Source organism: Mustela nigripes, chromosome 15 (assembly GCF_022355385.1).
Source record: "Mustela nigripes isolate SB6536 chromosome 15, MUSNIG.SB6536, whole genome shotgun sequence".
Classification (NCBI taxonomy): Eukaryota; Metazoa; Chordata; class Mammalia; order Carnivora; family Mustelidae; genus Mustela; species Mustela nigripes.
The window spans coordinates 11303022-11320451 of NC_081571.1; the positions used below are offsets into that span (position 1 = coordinate 11303022).

The 17430-nt window shown below is 39.5% G+C and overlaps 1 protein-coding gene across 2 annotated transcripts in view; it reads left to right on the forward strand.

The window, feature by feature from the left end:
• Positions 1 to 17430, forward strand: part of MTUS2 (microtubule associated scaffold protein 2) — a 569391-nt gene that overhangs the window by 382407 nt on the left and 169554 nt on the right. For both annotated transcript variants that reach the window (XM_059377684.1, XM_059377685.1), the window contains exon 6: positions 8441 to 8602. In XM_059377684.1, coding sequence (XP_059233667.1) covers positions 8441 to 8602 — 162 coding nt within the window. The remainder of the gene's footprint in view (positions 1 to 8440; positions 8603 to 17430) is intronic.

Here is a 17430-nt window from a genome sequence, read left to right on the forward strand (position 1 = left end):
TGGATTTTCAGGTGTTTGCAATCTTTAGATAAGCTATCTAGCTGATCTCCGGCTAGCTGAAGTAGTCTCAGCCTGCTACTTTGCCACCATCTTGACTCCTCTCCCAAGAAAAATTTTTAGTTGAATATGGTGGACACACACTGCTCCATTAGCTTCAGGTACAGCACAGTGACTCCACAGGTCTATACGCTATGCCGTGCTCCTGGGAGTGGAGCTCCCCTCTGTCACCAGACCACATCACTTCAGTACCACTGACTTATCCCCTAGGATGTGCCTTTCATCCCCAGGACTTATTCTTTCTGCCCCTGGAAGCCTCTACCTCCCTCTCCCCTTCACCCATTTTTGCCTAAGTGCTGATGTTTGCCTTTCTGTTTATTGTCTTCAGAAGTGCTCAAACCCCACCGTACCTCACCACAGACAATCCCACCCTTGAAACAACAAATGCCCACCTTGGCTGTGCTCATTCCACGTGACTACATCCACGGGTGCAGTTGGGGAACATGCGAAGCTTTTCAAGAGCCCATGGTCTCAGAAGTTGAGAAAAAGAGGTGTCTATGACAGGAAGCGCTTGCCCCAGGACACTGTGGCACTGACTGCTTTCTTCGTTCGTACAGCAGGGCTCAAGAAGAGCCTTAATTCTAGCAGAGCAGTAAGTGCCAGGGGAATCCTGCCTCCAGTTTATACTGCCCTTGATGTGGGAGCAGGAAGTAAGGCAGGGAAGACAGCTGGGACCACATAAGGGAAGGTTTGAACAGCAAAAAACAGTTTGTGAGGTACTTGGAAGACTATGTTGAGCCACTTCTATTTGGGAAGAACAACAGGGCACAGTGAAGAGGCGGAACTGAATGGCGTGGTGTGGGTGGAGGAGAGGAGTCAACACCATTGTCTCTGCAAGAGGTGACAAGGGACTGCCTGGAGGCTAGCCACAGGAGCAGAGCCGGAATAGAAATATGTAGTCTGGCATGGAAATGGAAGCATATTGACTTGCATTGGTTGAAGAAAGGGAAAGAAAGATTCAAGGATGATTTTGGCACTCTGATCCTAAGGTTCTAGAACGATGCTGATATCATTAATATTAAAGAATAAAAGAGTTCCCGGTGCTAGTGTGCCCCTGAGAGAAATGTTTCCTTTAGGTGTCTCTTCTCTAGGACGCCTTCTCCAAATACTTGATCTTCACCCGTGAGTCTCCCTCTAGCTCTGCCCCCTGTGTTTCTTTCAGTCTGTGTACCTGTTTGTGGTCTGGGTGTTCCCTTTTTGGAAAAGGTACATTGTATGAGGTCAGGACCATGTCTGCCCTGAGCTCCCTGCCTAGTGTAGAGCCTGGAACCTAGGGCGCTTAGTCTACTTCATTTTTCACAAAGAACTAACTTTGGTGAAATGCTAAGATAGGGGGTTCCCTTTAGCTCTTTAATGTGTGAATAAAACACCTAGGTTAAAATATGCACAAGGTGGGAAATGAAATATTCAGTTGGTACTCTAATAATTAAACTAAATTTTGCCACTGAGTGATAACTAGTGCTAAATCAATGAGATATGCATCAATCAGGCAATCATGCAGCCAGAACATTATACAACTTGATTGCCGAGAATTGTAAAAAAAAAAAAAAAAAAAAAAAAAAAATCAGTGAAGAGAGTAGTTTAATCATTATAATATGTATAAATATCCAAAATCAATGAAACATGTTTCTTAAGGTTTGGCTGTAATGCCTTCATATTATTAATAACAATTTTGCTTTTCTTCCACAGCCTTCCTCTTAAGAACCTCATTATGGTCTGGTTAGCATCTATCTCTCATTGCCATTCTTTCTTCTTTCTAAGAATCAAGCGAACTTCTTGGCATTCCAATATATGAAGAAGTGAAAGAGCACATTGGAATATGTATCACAAAACGCAACTTTTCTCCTTGACCTCAGCCATAGCCAGAATTACCTGTCTGAGAAGGTGGAGTAGACATCTCTCCTTCTTTCGCAGGGGAATATTAGGTGCCCTGTACCTTCACACATCCTCCCCCTAGTGCCTGCCTCTAGGACCACCTTTTGTGGCCTGAATTTGCCTGTGTCTTCCTCCCTCTGTGGTGTCAGAGAGAGAAGCTCAGACTTACACCTAATTTTGTGAGAGTAGATGAGGAGGGTGAAGGGGTTCAGGGAGGAGTTGAGTATCATCCTCCTCGTGTCTGAACTTGCTGTTTTGCTATAATGGATGGACTGCAATAGTGAGTTGGAGGAATTTTTTTTTCTGTCTTATGCTATCGGAGGTACCTGCACCACTTTATAGTCCCACCAGTGTGTATGAAGTTCTGGTTTCTCCACATCTCCACCAACAACTTGCTATTGTCTGTCTTTTTTATTATAGCCATCCTAGTGGGTTTCCCATGGTTTCTTTGATTTGTATTTCCCTGTTGGCCATCTTTTCATGTGCTTATTGACCATATGTATATATTCTTCAGAAAAATGTCTATTCAAGTTCTATGTTCACTTTTTATTGAATTACTTGTCTCTATTGTTGAGTTATAAATATTCTTTATATATTCTGGATACTAGACCTTTATCAGATAAGTGATTTGGAAATATTTTCTTCAGTTCGGTAGGCTGTCTTTTCACTTTATTAATAGTATGCTCAGACGCACAGAGACTTTTATTTTGATGAAGTCTAACTTATCTATTTTTTCTTCAGTTATTTGTGCTTTTGGTGTCATATCTAAGAAATGATTATCTAGTCCCAGTGTCATTAAGACTTACATTTGTGTTTTCTTCTAAGAAAACACAAGCACTAATTTTAGTGCTTACATCAGGTCTTTGATCCTAGTTTTTGCATATGGTGTGAGGTAGGGGTTCAACTCCATGGGATTTTGATAGAATTGATCCATCAGTTCAGGGATGTAAGCACTGCAGGGAAGGAACTCTAGGAGTGGTACTGGAAAGAGAAAAGAGAAATTACTAGATCCTAGGACTCTCAGTGCTGAACAAACCTGGTGGTTTAAAAAGAAAAATACAACACAATTTGGTTTATATATTCACCTGGACCTGGCTGGAGTCTGTAACCATGCAGAACATATACCTTACATATACCTCTAATGAAGGAGAGCTTACCTTCCAAGCAGTAAGTTGATGATATGATGATTTGGGTATTTACAAAAAGATGGCCAGGGTCCAGCAGTGAAATAGGAGGCTATTGTCCTTTAGTTTCTATGATCAGAGGAATACCTTCATATTTCAGTGGTGATAATGTAACAAGTCCAGGGTGCACCACTGGCATTAAAAAGGAAAGAATGAAGGAGAATAAGCTGGCAACTCACAGAGTTAAGAATGGTGTAGAGAAATCCCCTTTATGACATATGACTGTTTACAAAAAAATGTTATCTTTTCTCCCTGTCCTCATACCCCTCAGCTAACAATTATTAGCCCCTTTTCTCCATGGTCTCTTATATTTCTGCATGTCTTCTCAACAGAGGTATTAACAGCCCTACCCACTAGATGCCAATATTGCTTCAACGCAAAGTATCCCAGATTTTGATCCCTTAAGGACCAGTGCTGCCTCTTTTTATTTTATTTATTTGTTATTATTATTTTATTGTGTCATTTAGTGCTGCGTCTTTATAGAACATCTTATTTGGTGTTTGCTTTTTCATGGAACTCCATGTTCTTTGTATTTCTTTCATCTAACATGACTCCTAGAGTATAAGTGGCGCTCAGCAAAGGTTTGTTGTTCTTCATGGGGTCTGTGCTTGCTCTTCCTTCAAGCATGTTGCAGTTCAGAAAGAAGATGTAATCGTATCTAATTGGAAATTCTGGCCACTTTTCCTAGAGCTTGACAAGTAGATACTAGAATTTATATGTAAGAGAAAGGTCAATGACCCAATATTTGGGTCAAGACAATTGTAAAATAAAAGAACCAAGTTGGAGGTACTTGTCTTATACTGGTTCAATATGCCAGTACGAGTCTTGCATGACAGTAAATATATCTGCTATGGTATTGGTATAGTGATAGAGAAAGAGATCAATGAGACAGAATATAGAGTTCAGAAATGGAGCCTCATGTGGCAGAATGGGTTAGGTGTTTACCCAATGATTCCCCTTTTCTCCTGTGCATAAACTAAGCGACATTTCCCAGCCATTAGACTCATGGCAGAAGTGATACACTCTGCTTCCAGGCCTGACCCCCCAAAATTCTTCCATGAATAATTCATTTCCTCCCCATATGCCAGCTACATATTAATGTCTCTTGAGAAACCCAGAATAGGGCAGAAACACAAGATGGAAGGAGCCAGAGTCCCTGAGCTCCTGCCTGGATTAAAGCTCCCCAGGATGGCATGTCATCCAGATTGCCTGTATGAGATGATTCATGATTGAGAGAGAAACTTTTGTTATGTTGTATTACTGAAAAAAATTTTAAAGATTTTATTTATTTATTTGAGAGAATGAGCAAGGGGGGAGGGGAGGGGCAGAAAGAGAGAGAAGCAGGCTCCCCGCTCAGCTCCATCCTGAGGATCCATTCCAGGATGGAATCCTGGGTTCATGACCAGAGCCAAAGGCAGATGCTTAACTGACTGAGCCACCCAGGCACCCTATTAGATTACCTCAATTTGGCGGCTGTTAGCTTGCACTAAAAATCAGGCCTGTATGAATCTTGACACACAACAGAAGGAAGTACAGATATTGCAGAAGAGATGGACTGTCCAATGTACAGGGCTGAGATAATTGGCTGTCTATATAGAAAATAGCAACCACACATCCAGCCCCTACTCCGCGCTCTGTTCCAGGTGAATTAGTGATCTAATGTGCAAAACAAAGTTTTAAACCATTTAGAAGAATACATAGGAGAACATCTTTATTATCTGAGGTAGACAATGAAAAACTAAGACACATAAGGTGCAAATCAAGTGGGGGAAAGACTGAGAAAAATCAACTACATTAAAAGGAAAGACCTCTGGGGTGCCTGAGTGGCTCAGTCAGTTAAGCATCTGCCTTTGGCTCAGGTCATGATCTCATGGTCCTGGGATCGGAGCCCCGAGTAGGGCTCCCTGCTCAGCGGGAAGCCTGCTTCTCCCTCTCTCCCTCCCCCTGCTTGTATTCTCTCTCTCGCTGTCTCTGTGTCAAGTAAGTAAATAAAAGCATAAATAAATAAATAAAATGAAAGACTTCTGAATAAAGGTACCATCACTTTGGAGGCTAGTCAAAGACTGAGAGGATATTTGAAATATATACCTAGAGAGGATCAATATCCAGAATATTAAAAAAAAAAAAAAAAACACCTCCTATATGTCAATTAGGAAAATAAAATACGTTAGTAGGAAAAGGGCATAGATTATGAGTGGGTATCTTATGGAAGAAAAAACTTGAATTTGAAAAAAGTTTTCCACCTCACTGCCTGTCAGAGACGTATAAATTAAAACCAATTTCATTCATTCGTTAAGGTCTGACAGTCAGTACCTGTGGTGGGTGCGAATTGTGACAGGCAGTTCAGACAGCCATTTTGATACCACGCTCATGCCCTGGGTCCCAACAGTGTCGCTCAGAGTGGAACCAGCAGCGTCCAATATTCTAAAGCCCGGTGGTCCCTTATGTCCTGATTCTCCCCTTTTCCTGTGTCTCAAGTAGCTCGTCATAGGTTTTTAAGGACAATCATACTATATTTCCTTACATCCTGCAGTTGCTGTCAGATTTATTTTAGTGTTTCCTTTCTTTTCACTTGGAGCAGCGCCACCTGATATTAGTCCCTGGATTTGTTCCAAGTTCCCCACGAAAAACTGATTTGCTGTAATGACCAACCGCTGAACTAAAAACTAGCCCATGTGTGCTTGTAACTAACACAGAAGAGCTCACTATGCACCAGACACCACCCTTTCCTTGCACTAACTCTTGCCTTGACACTTAAAAATCCACTTGTATTAACTCTTTTACTTCCCGCGATGGCTCTGTGAGGTCCATGCCCAGTGTCCCCACTTGCGGATGAAGAAATGCAGGGGCAGAGAGGTGGGAGGTGGAGAAACAGCCCTGGCTGTCCTTCTCCTCAGACTCCACCCTTCATCCAGGGGATAGCCTAGATCATTCAGGCCAGATTCGGGGACTGGATTAGACTTGTGAGACACCGCCACTCTTTTTCTGGCTCACACAAATTGTTGTTTATTTCCAGTTATTTTCTTCCTCTTATCAAGCAATGGTTTAATGCTGCCTGCATGGTTGTGAAGTAGCCAGAACGGTTCTAGAATTCAGCAGCCACTCTGAGTACTTTCCATTTCCTAAATAATGAGTCTTTAATTACTAGCTGCCTTAAGCTGGTTTTCAAAGAGCAATACTGTGAACTGCCAGTCGGGTCCCACAATGATAGACAAGAATAGAGTTTTATTTTATTTTATTTTATTTTACTTTATTTTCTTTTTTGTTAATTCAAGACCACTCTCAGAGGAGCGTACCTCACCCACATAGCTTCCTTGACACTTCGTACTTCAAATAGGCTGCCTTCCCAGCCTGGAAAGCTGCCAAATCTCTAAATTGACATGTTCTCTGAATAATAAATTTCACCTCCGAGGATGACGCCAGGTGCAAGAGGATTTGATAAAAGGGCATTTGAACTTTACAAATGATACAAAACATTTCCCTCTTAAGAAACTTTAATAATTAAGTGAAAGATTCTGTATGAAACTTTTTAATGTTTAATTCAGCTTCCACTACACATTTTAGTGAGTAGATTATTCCAGCAGTATGTCAGTGGTTAGCTAAGCAGTGCAGAGTTCCATGTGAAATCCATCCAGTGGATTTCCATCCATCTGTAATGTCCTGCAAACCTTCCTTCCATCTGTAATGTCCTGCAAACCTCCAGAGAGCCTCTAGATTCTGGGATTGGACTAGTGAGCCCTCTGAATGATTCAGAAGCTAAGACTTACTTTTTTCGGGTTCATGGTGTCCATTTTCCTGAAGAAGTTTTTCATGAGGTTATAATCAAACAGGTGCTTACTTCTGTATTCGACATTCAGGATACAGTGCAGATCCTTTCCATGAAGTTTCGATGCATTTGTTCTGTTGGCATAGATCTAATGCATTCTTGAGCCCTGTTTAGAACTATGGAAAAGCTTGCACAGACCTGAAAAGAACTGTAGGATATAGGCTCTGTGCTGGGAAATAGGGCATTCTTTATTTTTTCTTTCCTAAATATGCTTTTCTTCAGAAACAAAACAAATCTCACCGATTTTAAATGGACTTTCAGGTCTTCAGAGGGAGGAAATCAGTAATCTCTTACACTAAGTGATTGAATAAAATTCCTGAATGTTTTGAATATTAAAGCCATTTGAATAATGTTATCATTTAATGCAGGCCCTATCTAAATAAAATGTTATGCCTATCCTTTTAAAATGATGAAAACAAAAAATTTAATCTTTTGCTAAAATTCTGTATACTTCTTCCAGCTGTCATTGCATATTTTCCACGGTAGATGGTCACGTTTCTAACTGGATAGTTTAATTCCAAACAAGCCGTGGTTCCAATACATTCAAGCTTAATTTCGTGCGTTAGGCCTTTCAGCTGTACTCAGAGGTATACTTAAAAGACTGGTCCTTTAACAGGGAATAGATGATGGTGTCATTGTCTTTAAGAGATGACAGATGTATAAGCCACAGTAGGTTTGGAAAGATCTGGAAGAAAACTTGGGGCCTTGTGCATTTAAACCTGACACATATCCCAGTATGCCATATGTTCAGAGTGTCAGAGCAGTCCTTTGTAAACAAACTGTCCTTAGACATAGAGTCTGTTTCTATACTGAATAGTAAACTGAAATATCAATAGGCATCGTATGCCTTTGCAATAAGCTAGGCTCTAATTCAGGGCTTCACAGTTTGGTGACACCTCAGCTTTTCAGGCAAAAAACTTCATGGGTGTCAGAGAGATTCTCTGTCCCCATGCTCCATACCCTTCTACCTTTACCCCAAGCCTCTTGTTCTGAAGGTCAAATAACTTGCAAGTCAGGATGTTCTCCATAAGCTTCTTGGAGCAGCGGCCCATGCACGAGTCTTTTTTCTTACTCTCACCTCTCCTGGGTCACACACACTGGTTTTCAAAAATAGGATTGCTCATCTTCTGTGAGTTATCAAATAAATGCACATTGTACATATGTACAGTTACACATCCACATAAGCAAATTGTGTGTGTGTGTCAGGATGTGTGCGTGTGTGTATGCACATACACGTATAAAATCTTCAGAGGCTGCTTTTGTCTTTTGTGGTGTCCCTTGCACAGAGGATTTGAATGACAGACTTTGCTGTGGTGATTAAAGGGAGCTCTTCTCCACTTCTGGTCCCAGAGAAACGTTTTTCAAGGCCACTCACCAAGAGTCAGATCAAGCTCTAAAGCAGATGACGGCGTTGGGATTGGCTGGCAATTGCACATGGCAAGAAGGGTCCATCCATTTTTCATGAGGTTATAATTAACACACTGTCTGCCTCCCACAGGGTCAACCTTTGGGAATGAAGACCAGCCGGTTCTGAAGGCAGCTCTGCCTTCCAAAGACACACCCAAGGGGGCCAGCCGGGCGGCCCCTCCAGCAACCCCCAGTGTGACAACACCCCGCAGGAGTTTGCTTCCGGCACCAAAATCCACATCTACACCCGCTGGTAAGACTGTGTGCCCTGGAGAAACCCCACAGTGGAGTGCCTTTCCTACATTAAAGAGTCTTTTCAAAGCCCCCCCACCCCCTGTACATCAGTTACTTAGATGGAATGACAGATGAGTTTTAAATGGCATTTAAATTAATAACAACAATATACCACTATTTTCAAGGTACTTTCTTATATTCGTATGTTTAAATTCTCACAGCTGTCACTCCTCCCCCAGCTGGTAACCCATTGAATCGTGTAGTTTGATTGCAAGGAGGAAAAAAAAAAGAAGAATCAAACCAATTTAGGGCAGATTGGCATTTGGTTCTGGAGCCCCACGTGGATGAAATCACTGGAAGGACTATAGCACCAAGCTTCCAACTTCACCTCCAGGGGTGAGTCATGGAACCCCACACGAGCCGCTGGCCAGGGATCTGGGAGTTCTGTTCCACACCCCTGGCTCCAGGCTCATGCCTCCAAAGCTGGGATCCAAGGAGTAGCAGCTACCTGAGAAGGACTCCAGAACCAAGCTGTTTCTGCTGGATCCAGGCCAGCAGAAGGGATGACTTGCCCCTCCACACCCAGGAAGCCAGTGACCTGAAGCAGGGTTGTCAGCTGGTGCAAAGGTGTAACAAAGCTTGTCGAGGCAGCCTACATGTGGCCCCCATCTCACCCAAGTACATCTGTTTGTCTGCGGGGTGCCCGAGCTTGCAATTCTGAGCCTTCCACCTTCTTGCACAATAGGAAAGTACACAAAGAAGAAGGGAAGACGTATGTTGAGCCTTCATCCACTGTAGAAGGCTTATCCATATTGGTATCTAGTCTTCCGTATTTTTCTTCTATCCTCAAATAATCATGTACAGCATACACATGTGGGCCTATGGGAGTTTCTAAAACTGAGGATTTATTATCCCCACTTTTCTACATGTTGCTTTCTTTATTCAAAGAGTACATCATAGAAACACCTTCAAATCATGGTGTGGCTCATTCTTTTCAGTGGCTGCCTGGTGTGGATATAACATGATGTTTCATATGTCCCCACTGTGGACATTCACTCTGTAACTAGCTTTGCCCCTATGAACAATGCTGCAGCAAATGGCCTTGAACGAGAGGCGTTCTTTCTGGTGACTGATTCCTGGGAATGGATGGCTGTGTTTGATGCATTCATAGGTAATGCTCGATTCTTTCTCAGAGTTGTTGTAGTGGTTTACATGTCTGCCCATATCCCTGTAAGGAATAGGTGTGATCCTTTGTCCATCTGATGGGAATAGAGTACTACCTCAATGTTCATTTAATTTGCATTTCCCTGACCGCAAGACTAGCAGGAGACCCATGCTCTAGGATGCAGTAGCACCTTGGAACCCTCTTTGGTAAGACTTAAATTACTTATTTTGTTCTCTCTCGGTGGAAGGAAAGCTTCTGGGGGCCAGGGACCATGTCTGTGTTGTTTTAGCCTGGTATCCCCGCTGCCTGCCACAGTGATCTATAGTGATCCCTAACATCTACTCGTTCAAGGTTGGATACACCAACCAACACATGTATGAATGCCACATGGTGTTTGACTCTCTCAGTTCCAGTGTACTAACCGTTTGGCCTTAGTTTCAAAAGAAAATAATTAGGCAAGTTTAAGGGAAGTTAAAATACAGACGTGGAGTCAACCCTTTAGGCAAGTTTCTCCAATTTTCGGGTATTAGAATCATCTGTCAGGCTTGTTAGACCATGGATTAGTGGGCCTTATCCCCAGAGTATTTCATTCAGTAATTAATAATAATTATTAATATTACATGTATAAAATGTCCCTATTGTTTAGGAAAAATGTAGTCTACTGTACATACTTCTCTCTACCTTGCTTTTATCAAGTAATGATAGGCCCTCAAAATCACCTTCTAGTAGGACACATCTTCCCATTCAGTAGACCAGGGATGGAGCCCGAGAATTTGCATTTCTAATGAATTCCCAGGTGATGCTACTCCTACTGATCTAGGGGTCATATTTTGTGAACCACTGTTGTAGAAAAATAGGCTAGGAATTTGGGCAGTTGTTCTTAGAAAAAGCCACATGCAAAGATAATGTAGGGACGCCTGGGTGACTCACTCAGCTAAGCATCTGCCTTCCGCTCTGGTCATGATCTCAGAGTCCTGGGATCGAGCCCCATGTCGGGCTGTCTGCTCAGCAGGAAGTCTGCTTCTCCCACCCCTCCTGCCCCTTCCCCTGCCTGTGCTCTTTCTCTCTCCTCTCAAATAAATAAAACTTAAAAAAAAAGAAAGAAAAGGTAATCTACCTCACTCATAATAAGAACAATGTAAAGTAAATCTACAATGGACTATAATATGTCACCTAGTAGATTGGCAAAATTCCAGAAGATTGAAAACATCTGTTGTTGGGAAGCTGCAGGGAAAGCGGCACCCTCATACGTCATGGGTGGGATACAACCTAAGACGTGTCTGGTGCAGGGAATTTGGCATTATCTAATAAAATCGCATGAGCATTTTTGTTCTTTGACTTAGCAGTGCCACTTCTAGGAATCTTTTCCAAAGGTAGACTAGGAAGAATAAAGGGCATAAACAGTGCCCAGACTGTGATATCTAAATACATTTTCCAGTAGAGGGAGACAGGGGTCCTTGAAGAAATGCCTGCTTCTGCGGGGACCTGTAGAGCATCTTTCCTTTCCAGAAAGCCAAGAAGAATTCAAAGACTGCTAGAGTTCTATCAAAAGGACTCAAGTGTCAAACCGAATAAGCTCCTACTGGTTAAAAAAAAAAAAAAAAAGTTTGAGTAGCAATAAGATAACAGCTGCAGCAGATTAATATTCACCAAGATATATGTATATCCACAAAGGCATAATGATACAAAAGATAGGCAGAAACTCGTCATTTTGGAGAATGCTTGGAAACCACCTGTTATTTTTGAAAGCTGGTAGATAGGGAAAATAATAGAACATTTCAGCTTCTGTTCGGTCTGTACCTGAACACAACCAAATGGTTAATAAAGGGAAGTTTCTCTTATAAAAGTGTTCTGGTTAACAAGATAGGATAGCATATCTTTTCACAGCTGCTAGTGAATCAGGGATGAAGGTAAAAAAGATAGAATTGGGTGTTATAAACTGTACTGATGAAAATCTGTACATTGTCTGTGAATTAGTTTTGGGGGCAAAATGTATCTGAACTAGCTTCTAGATCTAACTACTAATTTACTGGAAACACGAGGGCAGAGAAGCATATTAAATAGTGCCATGGAAATAGAATTAGCAGACCCTGATGGTGGGAAATGTGATAGGACAAAACAACTGATTTACACAACAACAAAAATGATAAAAAACAAGAAGCAAGAAACAATTTGGGGGAGTAAAAAGAGACGGAGGGGGACTGCAAAATATGGATCTTATTTTGCATTCCAGTTCAAATAAACACGCCCAAAAAACTTTGTTTGAAGATAACTGAGGAAATGTAAATCTACTGCTAGTATTTTAAGCATGATGTAGTAATTGTGGTTATGTTTTTAAAAAGTTGTATTTTAAACATTCACACCTGAAATGATAGGCTCTCTGAGATTTACTTCGAAGTAACTCAGGATGATGGCAGGTGGAGTGAGTGTGTTTACAGAACATGAAACAACACTGTATATTACACATTGTTGAAGCTGATCAATAGAATACATGAAACTGACTTGACTAGCATCTCTAGTATATACTGAAGGTATTATGTAATAATAGATCAAAATGTGTTGAAAGAGTGGTTGTTTTAGTTGAAGTCCAGTTAAATGGAAATCAGATACGTCAGGTGTGGAGGAGAGAAAGAAAGGAAGTGACATTATTGAGGCCCATAAAATTTCATTAATTTTTTAAATGTTTCAACCACATGACAGATTTTTGAAAGCCATGTGATCTTGATAACAGGAATTCTCTTCTACTTTGTATTACTTATAAATACACTTTAGGGGCACCTGGGGGACTCAGAGGGTTAAAGCCTCTGTCTTCAGCTCAGGTCAAGATCCCAGGGTCCTGGATCGAGCCCCATATCGGGCTCCCTGCTCAGCAGGGAGACTGCTTCCTTCCCCCGTAGCCCCCGCCTATTTGTGATCTATGTTGGTCAAATTTTAAAAATAAATAAATAAATAAAATCTTTAAAAAAATACATTTTAATGTACTAAATCTAATTTTGTCTTAAAACTCTGAGAGGTAGGGAGAAAAGTATTATTTTACAAGTTACAGATAAGCAAACCAAGACTTAGGATATGAAACAATAAATTGGTAAAAGAAAAATTTTATCACTGAATTTTAGCTTTGCATTTATTCCATTGGTTTGGATGTCTAAGTTAAATAAAATCTAGTTTTGGAAACAAAATCAGTTTTCACATTGCCTTGTGTCATCTGCTACTTAAAAAGTAGGAGGTAGGCATACAGATTACAATTAAATCCCAAATAATTGGATTTCTTGGGACTGCAAGGGGTTTGGGTTTCTTAATTACTTAGATAATGCCAACCCTTGTTTTAAACCATGTTATTGGAAACATTTCTAACAGTGTTTTGCTTCTTTCCCTTGGTGAGTCTAGGCTAATGATGGCAGAACTCTTGTATCTTTAGGGCATCTGCTCAATTACTGTCACCCACAATTGTAGATACAACACATACCCACAATAGAACATACCCGGAGAGTACTTTGGCTGTAGTCTTTAAACTAGATTTCTGATGTGAGCTTTCTTTTTGTGAGTGACTTTTTTCTGGTTCTTTCATTCAAGAAACATCAAAGTCCTTATTTTAAGCCATAGGGTGACTTGACTTTAGGGATAATTAAAATGGTTCTAGTTTTTAAGAAGCTCACAATAAGGTAAACAATTATGAACTAATAAATAGAGTGATAGCAAGAGATCATAATCTTATCAGTAGGATTCCAGTTAATTCTAGCAGACCAAGAATTCATAATAAAGTGGATTAAGAACAATGACCTGAAAAAGTTTAAATTAAATATAATAGATTTTTATTTTTTATTCATGTAATCACTTTCCCTTTGTTATTTATTTAATCATTTTCTAATTTATTTAAAATTTAACTGCTTCCTAACTTCAGAAAAGATCCAATGTAGCATTCAGTAACGGGCACAGAATAACACAGATTCAAGAATAAAACTCTAATTAATAAAAAAAGAAAACCCTGATAAAACTAGGCCCAGAGTTTCCTGACCACAAGAGCAAAAGAAGAAACAATCTGGGATGGAAAAAAAAAAAAAAAACAGAGTCGGGGATCATGTCACTTCTTCAGAAGAGAGAAGCTTGTTTCTTAGTCCAAATTTTTAAGATTTTAAGAGTTATTTCTGTGAATTAAAAAATGTGTATGTTGAACAACATAGTGACAACTTTGTCTTAAACATAGCTATTCTGACAATAAAATAATTAAAAAGTAGTTTTAAAATTCTGAAATAGGGAAAGCGTTTCTAAACATGATATGAAGCCTGGAGGGAGGCCTGTGTGGCTCATTTGGTTAAGCGTCAGCCTTAGGCTCGGGTCATGATCCCAGGATCCTGGAATCAAGTCCCTCATGGAGCTCCTTGCTCAGAGGGGAGGCTGCTTCTCCCTCTACCCACTGCTCCCTGTACTTGTGCTCACTACGCACACTCTCTCTCTGACAAATAAGTAAAATCTTTAAAAAAAAAAAAGAAAGAAAGAAAGAAAGAAAGAAACCTAGAAATGTTTAAAAATTGATAGATTTAACTATATAAAAACTTAATTATGTTTGTATAATTATTTCAATAATTATTTCTACAATGAAAGGCATCGTGGAATTAGGAAGATAAACTCAATGAAAATGTTGCAAGAAAGTGTTACATGAAAACAAACGACAAAAAATACTACTCAATTGGAAAAAATAGGTAGAAGATATTAATAGGCAGTTGACACAGTAGAAGTACAAAATAAAAGCCATTAACATATGAAAAGATGTTCAAAAACATTAGAAACTAAATACATTCAGTGGTTTTTTTTTTTTTTAGTGACATACCATCATTTTCATTTGGATTAGAAAAAATTAAAAAGGTTTATTATAACCAGCATTAGTAAAAATATGGCAAATTAACACTATAGTAGCATTAATAGGAATATAAATTTGTATAAGCTTTTAGAGGGCAGTTTGTCATCCATGAAGATTTAAGTGTATATAATGTGTAACCCAATGTTTATACTTCTGGGAATCTCTCACATGAAAATTCTTGCTTAGACAGCAATGATGTAAGTACAAGAACTTTTTTTTGCAACATTGATTATAATACTAAAAAATTGGAAACAATCTAAATATTTGTCAGTATCAAAATATTTAAATAAGCTATGATACATAAATTCACTAGATTGTTATGTAATCTTTCAACAGAATGAGACAGTTCTATATGGAAAGATGTTCATAGTACATTGTTAAAGGAAAAAAAAGCTGCAGAAAATCTCTTTTTTGCTAAACCCAAACTAAAAATAGATCTTTTTCATCTATGCTTTTTTGCGTATTTATAGAAAAAGTGTAGAAACTATCATTTAAGTTGTTAACAGTTATTAGCAGAGTGGTATCCAACAAAGGAGAAGTTGTAATAAGAAGAAAATTTTCATTTTTCGGTTTTAATCTTCTTTCTCTATTGTTAGAAGTCTTCCATACATATCTTTCATTCAGCACTGAAATATATAAAAATAACTCAGTAAAAATGGGATAATAATTTGCTCTGAGGAGAAAGCATGAAGAATATAGAAAAAAAGAAGCAATAAAATATTTCATAATTTCATTGTCCATGAATAGCCTCTAATATATATGAGCATAGTTCCTTCCAGTCTTTTTCTGTACAAGTAGGGAAATTTTTCATACTTAGATTGAGGCTTTACATATAGTTCTGGATCTTGCTTTTTTTTCAGGTAACTTTATATCCCAAGCATTTTGCAATGTCATGATAAATATATGAAAATGCTGCTTTTAGTGATATTACAAAAACTTTATATCAATTTACCCTAATTTGTAGAACTGTTTATCTCCTGTTCATTTAAACTGTTTTCAGTGTTTCAATATCATGAAACAATTAATTGCAATAAACTTATTTTGCAAAAGCACATTTTGTTGGGTTTGTCAGGACCCCCACGGGCTTGATGATTTCCTAGAAGTACTCACTGGACCCAGAGGTTGCTTTATTTCTTGTTACAATTTATAGCAGTGAAAGGATCCAGAGAAGAAAGAAAAAAGGAAGGAAGGAGGAAAGAAAGAAAAGAAAAGAGGGGAGGGGAGAGGAGAGAAGAAAAAGCAAAGGGAGAAAATTCATGGGGCAGAATTCAGAAGAAACCAGACACAAGTTTCCAAGAATCCCTTCAGTGGAATATCACGGATGTGTTTAATTGCTCCCACAGTGATGTGTAATAGCATAGCACGCGAGCCTGATTGTACAGGGTTTTTATTATGGGTCAGTCACAGAGATGTACCACCTACTGAATGTGCAAACCATCTAGGCAAACTGGTGGAGTGTGACTCAAGGCTTCATGAAGGCTTAGAGAACACTTTATCAGTCAGAACATTCCAAAGGCTCAGCTTGCAGGAGCCGGCCAAGGGCCAGTCTATTAAAACAGGCCCTTCCTGAGAATGGGCAGTGTTTGAGTAGCCCAAGCCTACTACATGAACCCATCCCCATGCATGTGTGTTCTTATGATAGGTTCCTAAAAATGGGAATACTGAGTCACACTGGAATATGGCTTTACACATGACATAATTTGACTAGTAGCTATTTCTTATAGCCATAAGTCAATTAAATCAATGATACAATATTAAATAGAAATTGTTTGAAGAGGTTTTTTAAATTGAAACTAAAATAATATGATCTAGGAGTGCCTTTATGGAATCTTCCTCAATAAGCAACAGTTTGGAGAAGCCATAGAAGGAAATGGTTAGCATATGCATAGTCTGGCTCTCCCAAGGGAGAGTTGTCTCGGTTTAATTTATGATGACAAAGAAGTTGACATTAATTTGTTTTAAGTGCAGTATTCTGTTGCTGATTGGAAGGGTGCAGAATGTTTCAGATACCAAGCATATAAGTAACAAAATTGTTTTTTAAGTCCTTTTTTTTTCCTGTTCTTTTGTTCCTTTTTAAAGATCTATTTATCAAGCATCCTCTATGTACCATGCAGGATGGTTAGAAGTTGATATACTCTGCCTCACTTAATTCTAGAACGGAGGTTTGAAACATTAGATAACTACCTCCCACCCACGGTCATATAGCTTCTGTATAGTAGAGTGGGAATCAGGCTAGGTCTGTCTGACTCTGAAACCTGCATACTTAACCTCTGTGCCATGCTCCTTAAATAGTCTTACTCCAGTGGAGGCCAGTTAATTACATTTTATTGAAATAACTACCATTGAAAATTACATCTTAGAGACTTGAGTTCTTCTTTGTAGGACAATGCTAGTGACCTCCCAAAGAGTTTCTCAGACCTGCTACAATAATTCTTCTTTTTGTTTTTTTAGATTTTATTTATTTGACAGAGAGAGAGAGACAGCGAGAGATAGAACACAAGCAGGGGGATTGGGAGAGGGAGAAATGGGCTTCTGTTGAGCAGGGAGCCCGATACGGGGCTCAACCTGAGGACCCTAGGATCATGACCTGAACTGAAGGCAGACACTTAACAACTGAGCCACCGAGGCAACCCTGTTACAATAATTCTATGGTCTACCCATACCCTTCCTTCCCTGGGTTTTCAGACACAGGCTGTGAGCTATTAAGCTGTACTAAATATGGTTGGAGCTGTAAAATATGACCCACTCCCATAATATTATCTTCCTGTTAAGTTAATCATGATCATTACCTCATTGACATCAGTGCAATGACAACAGCAAGTTT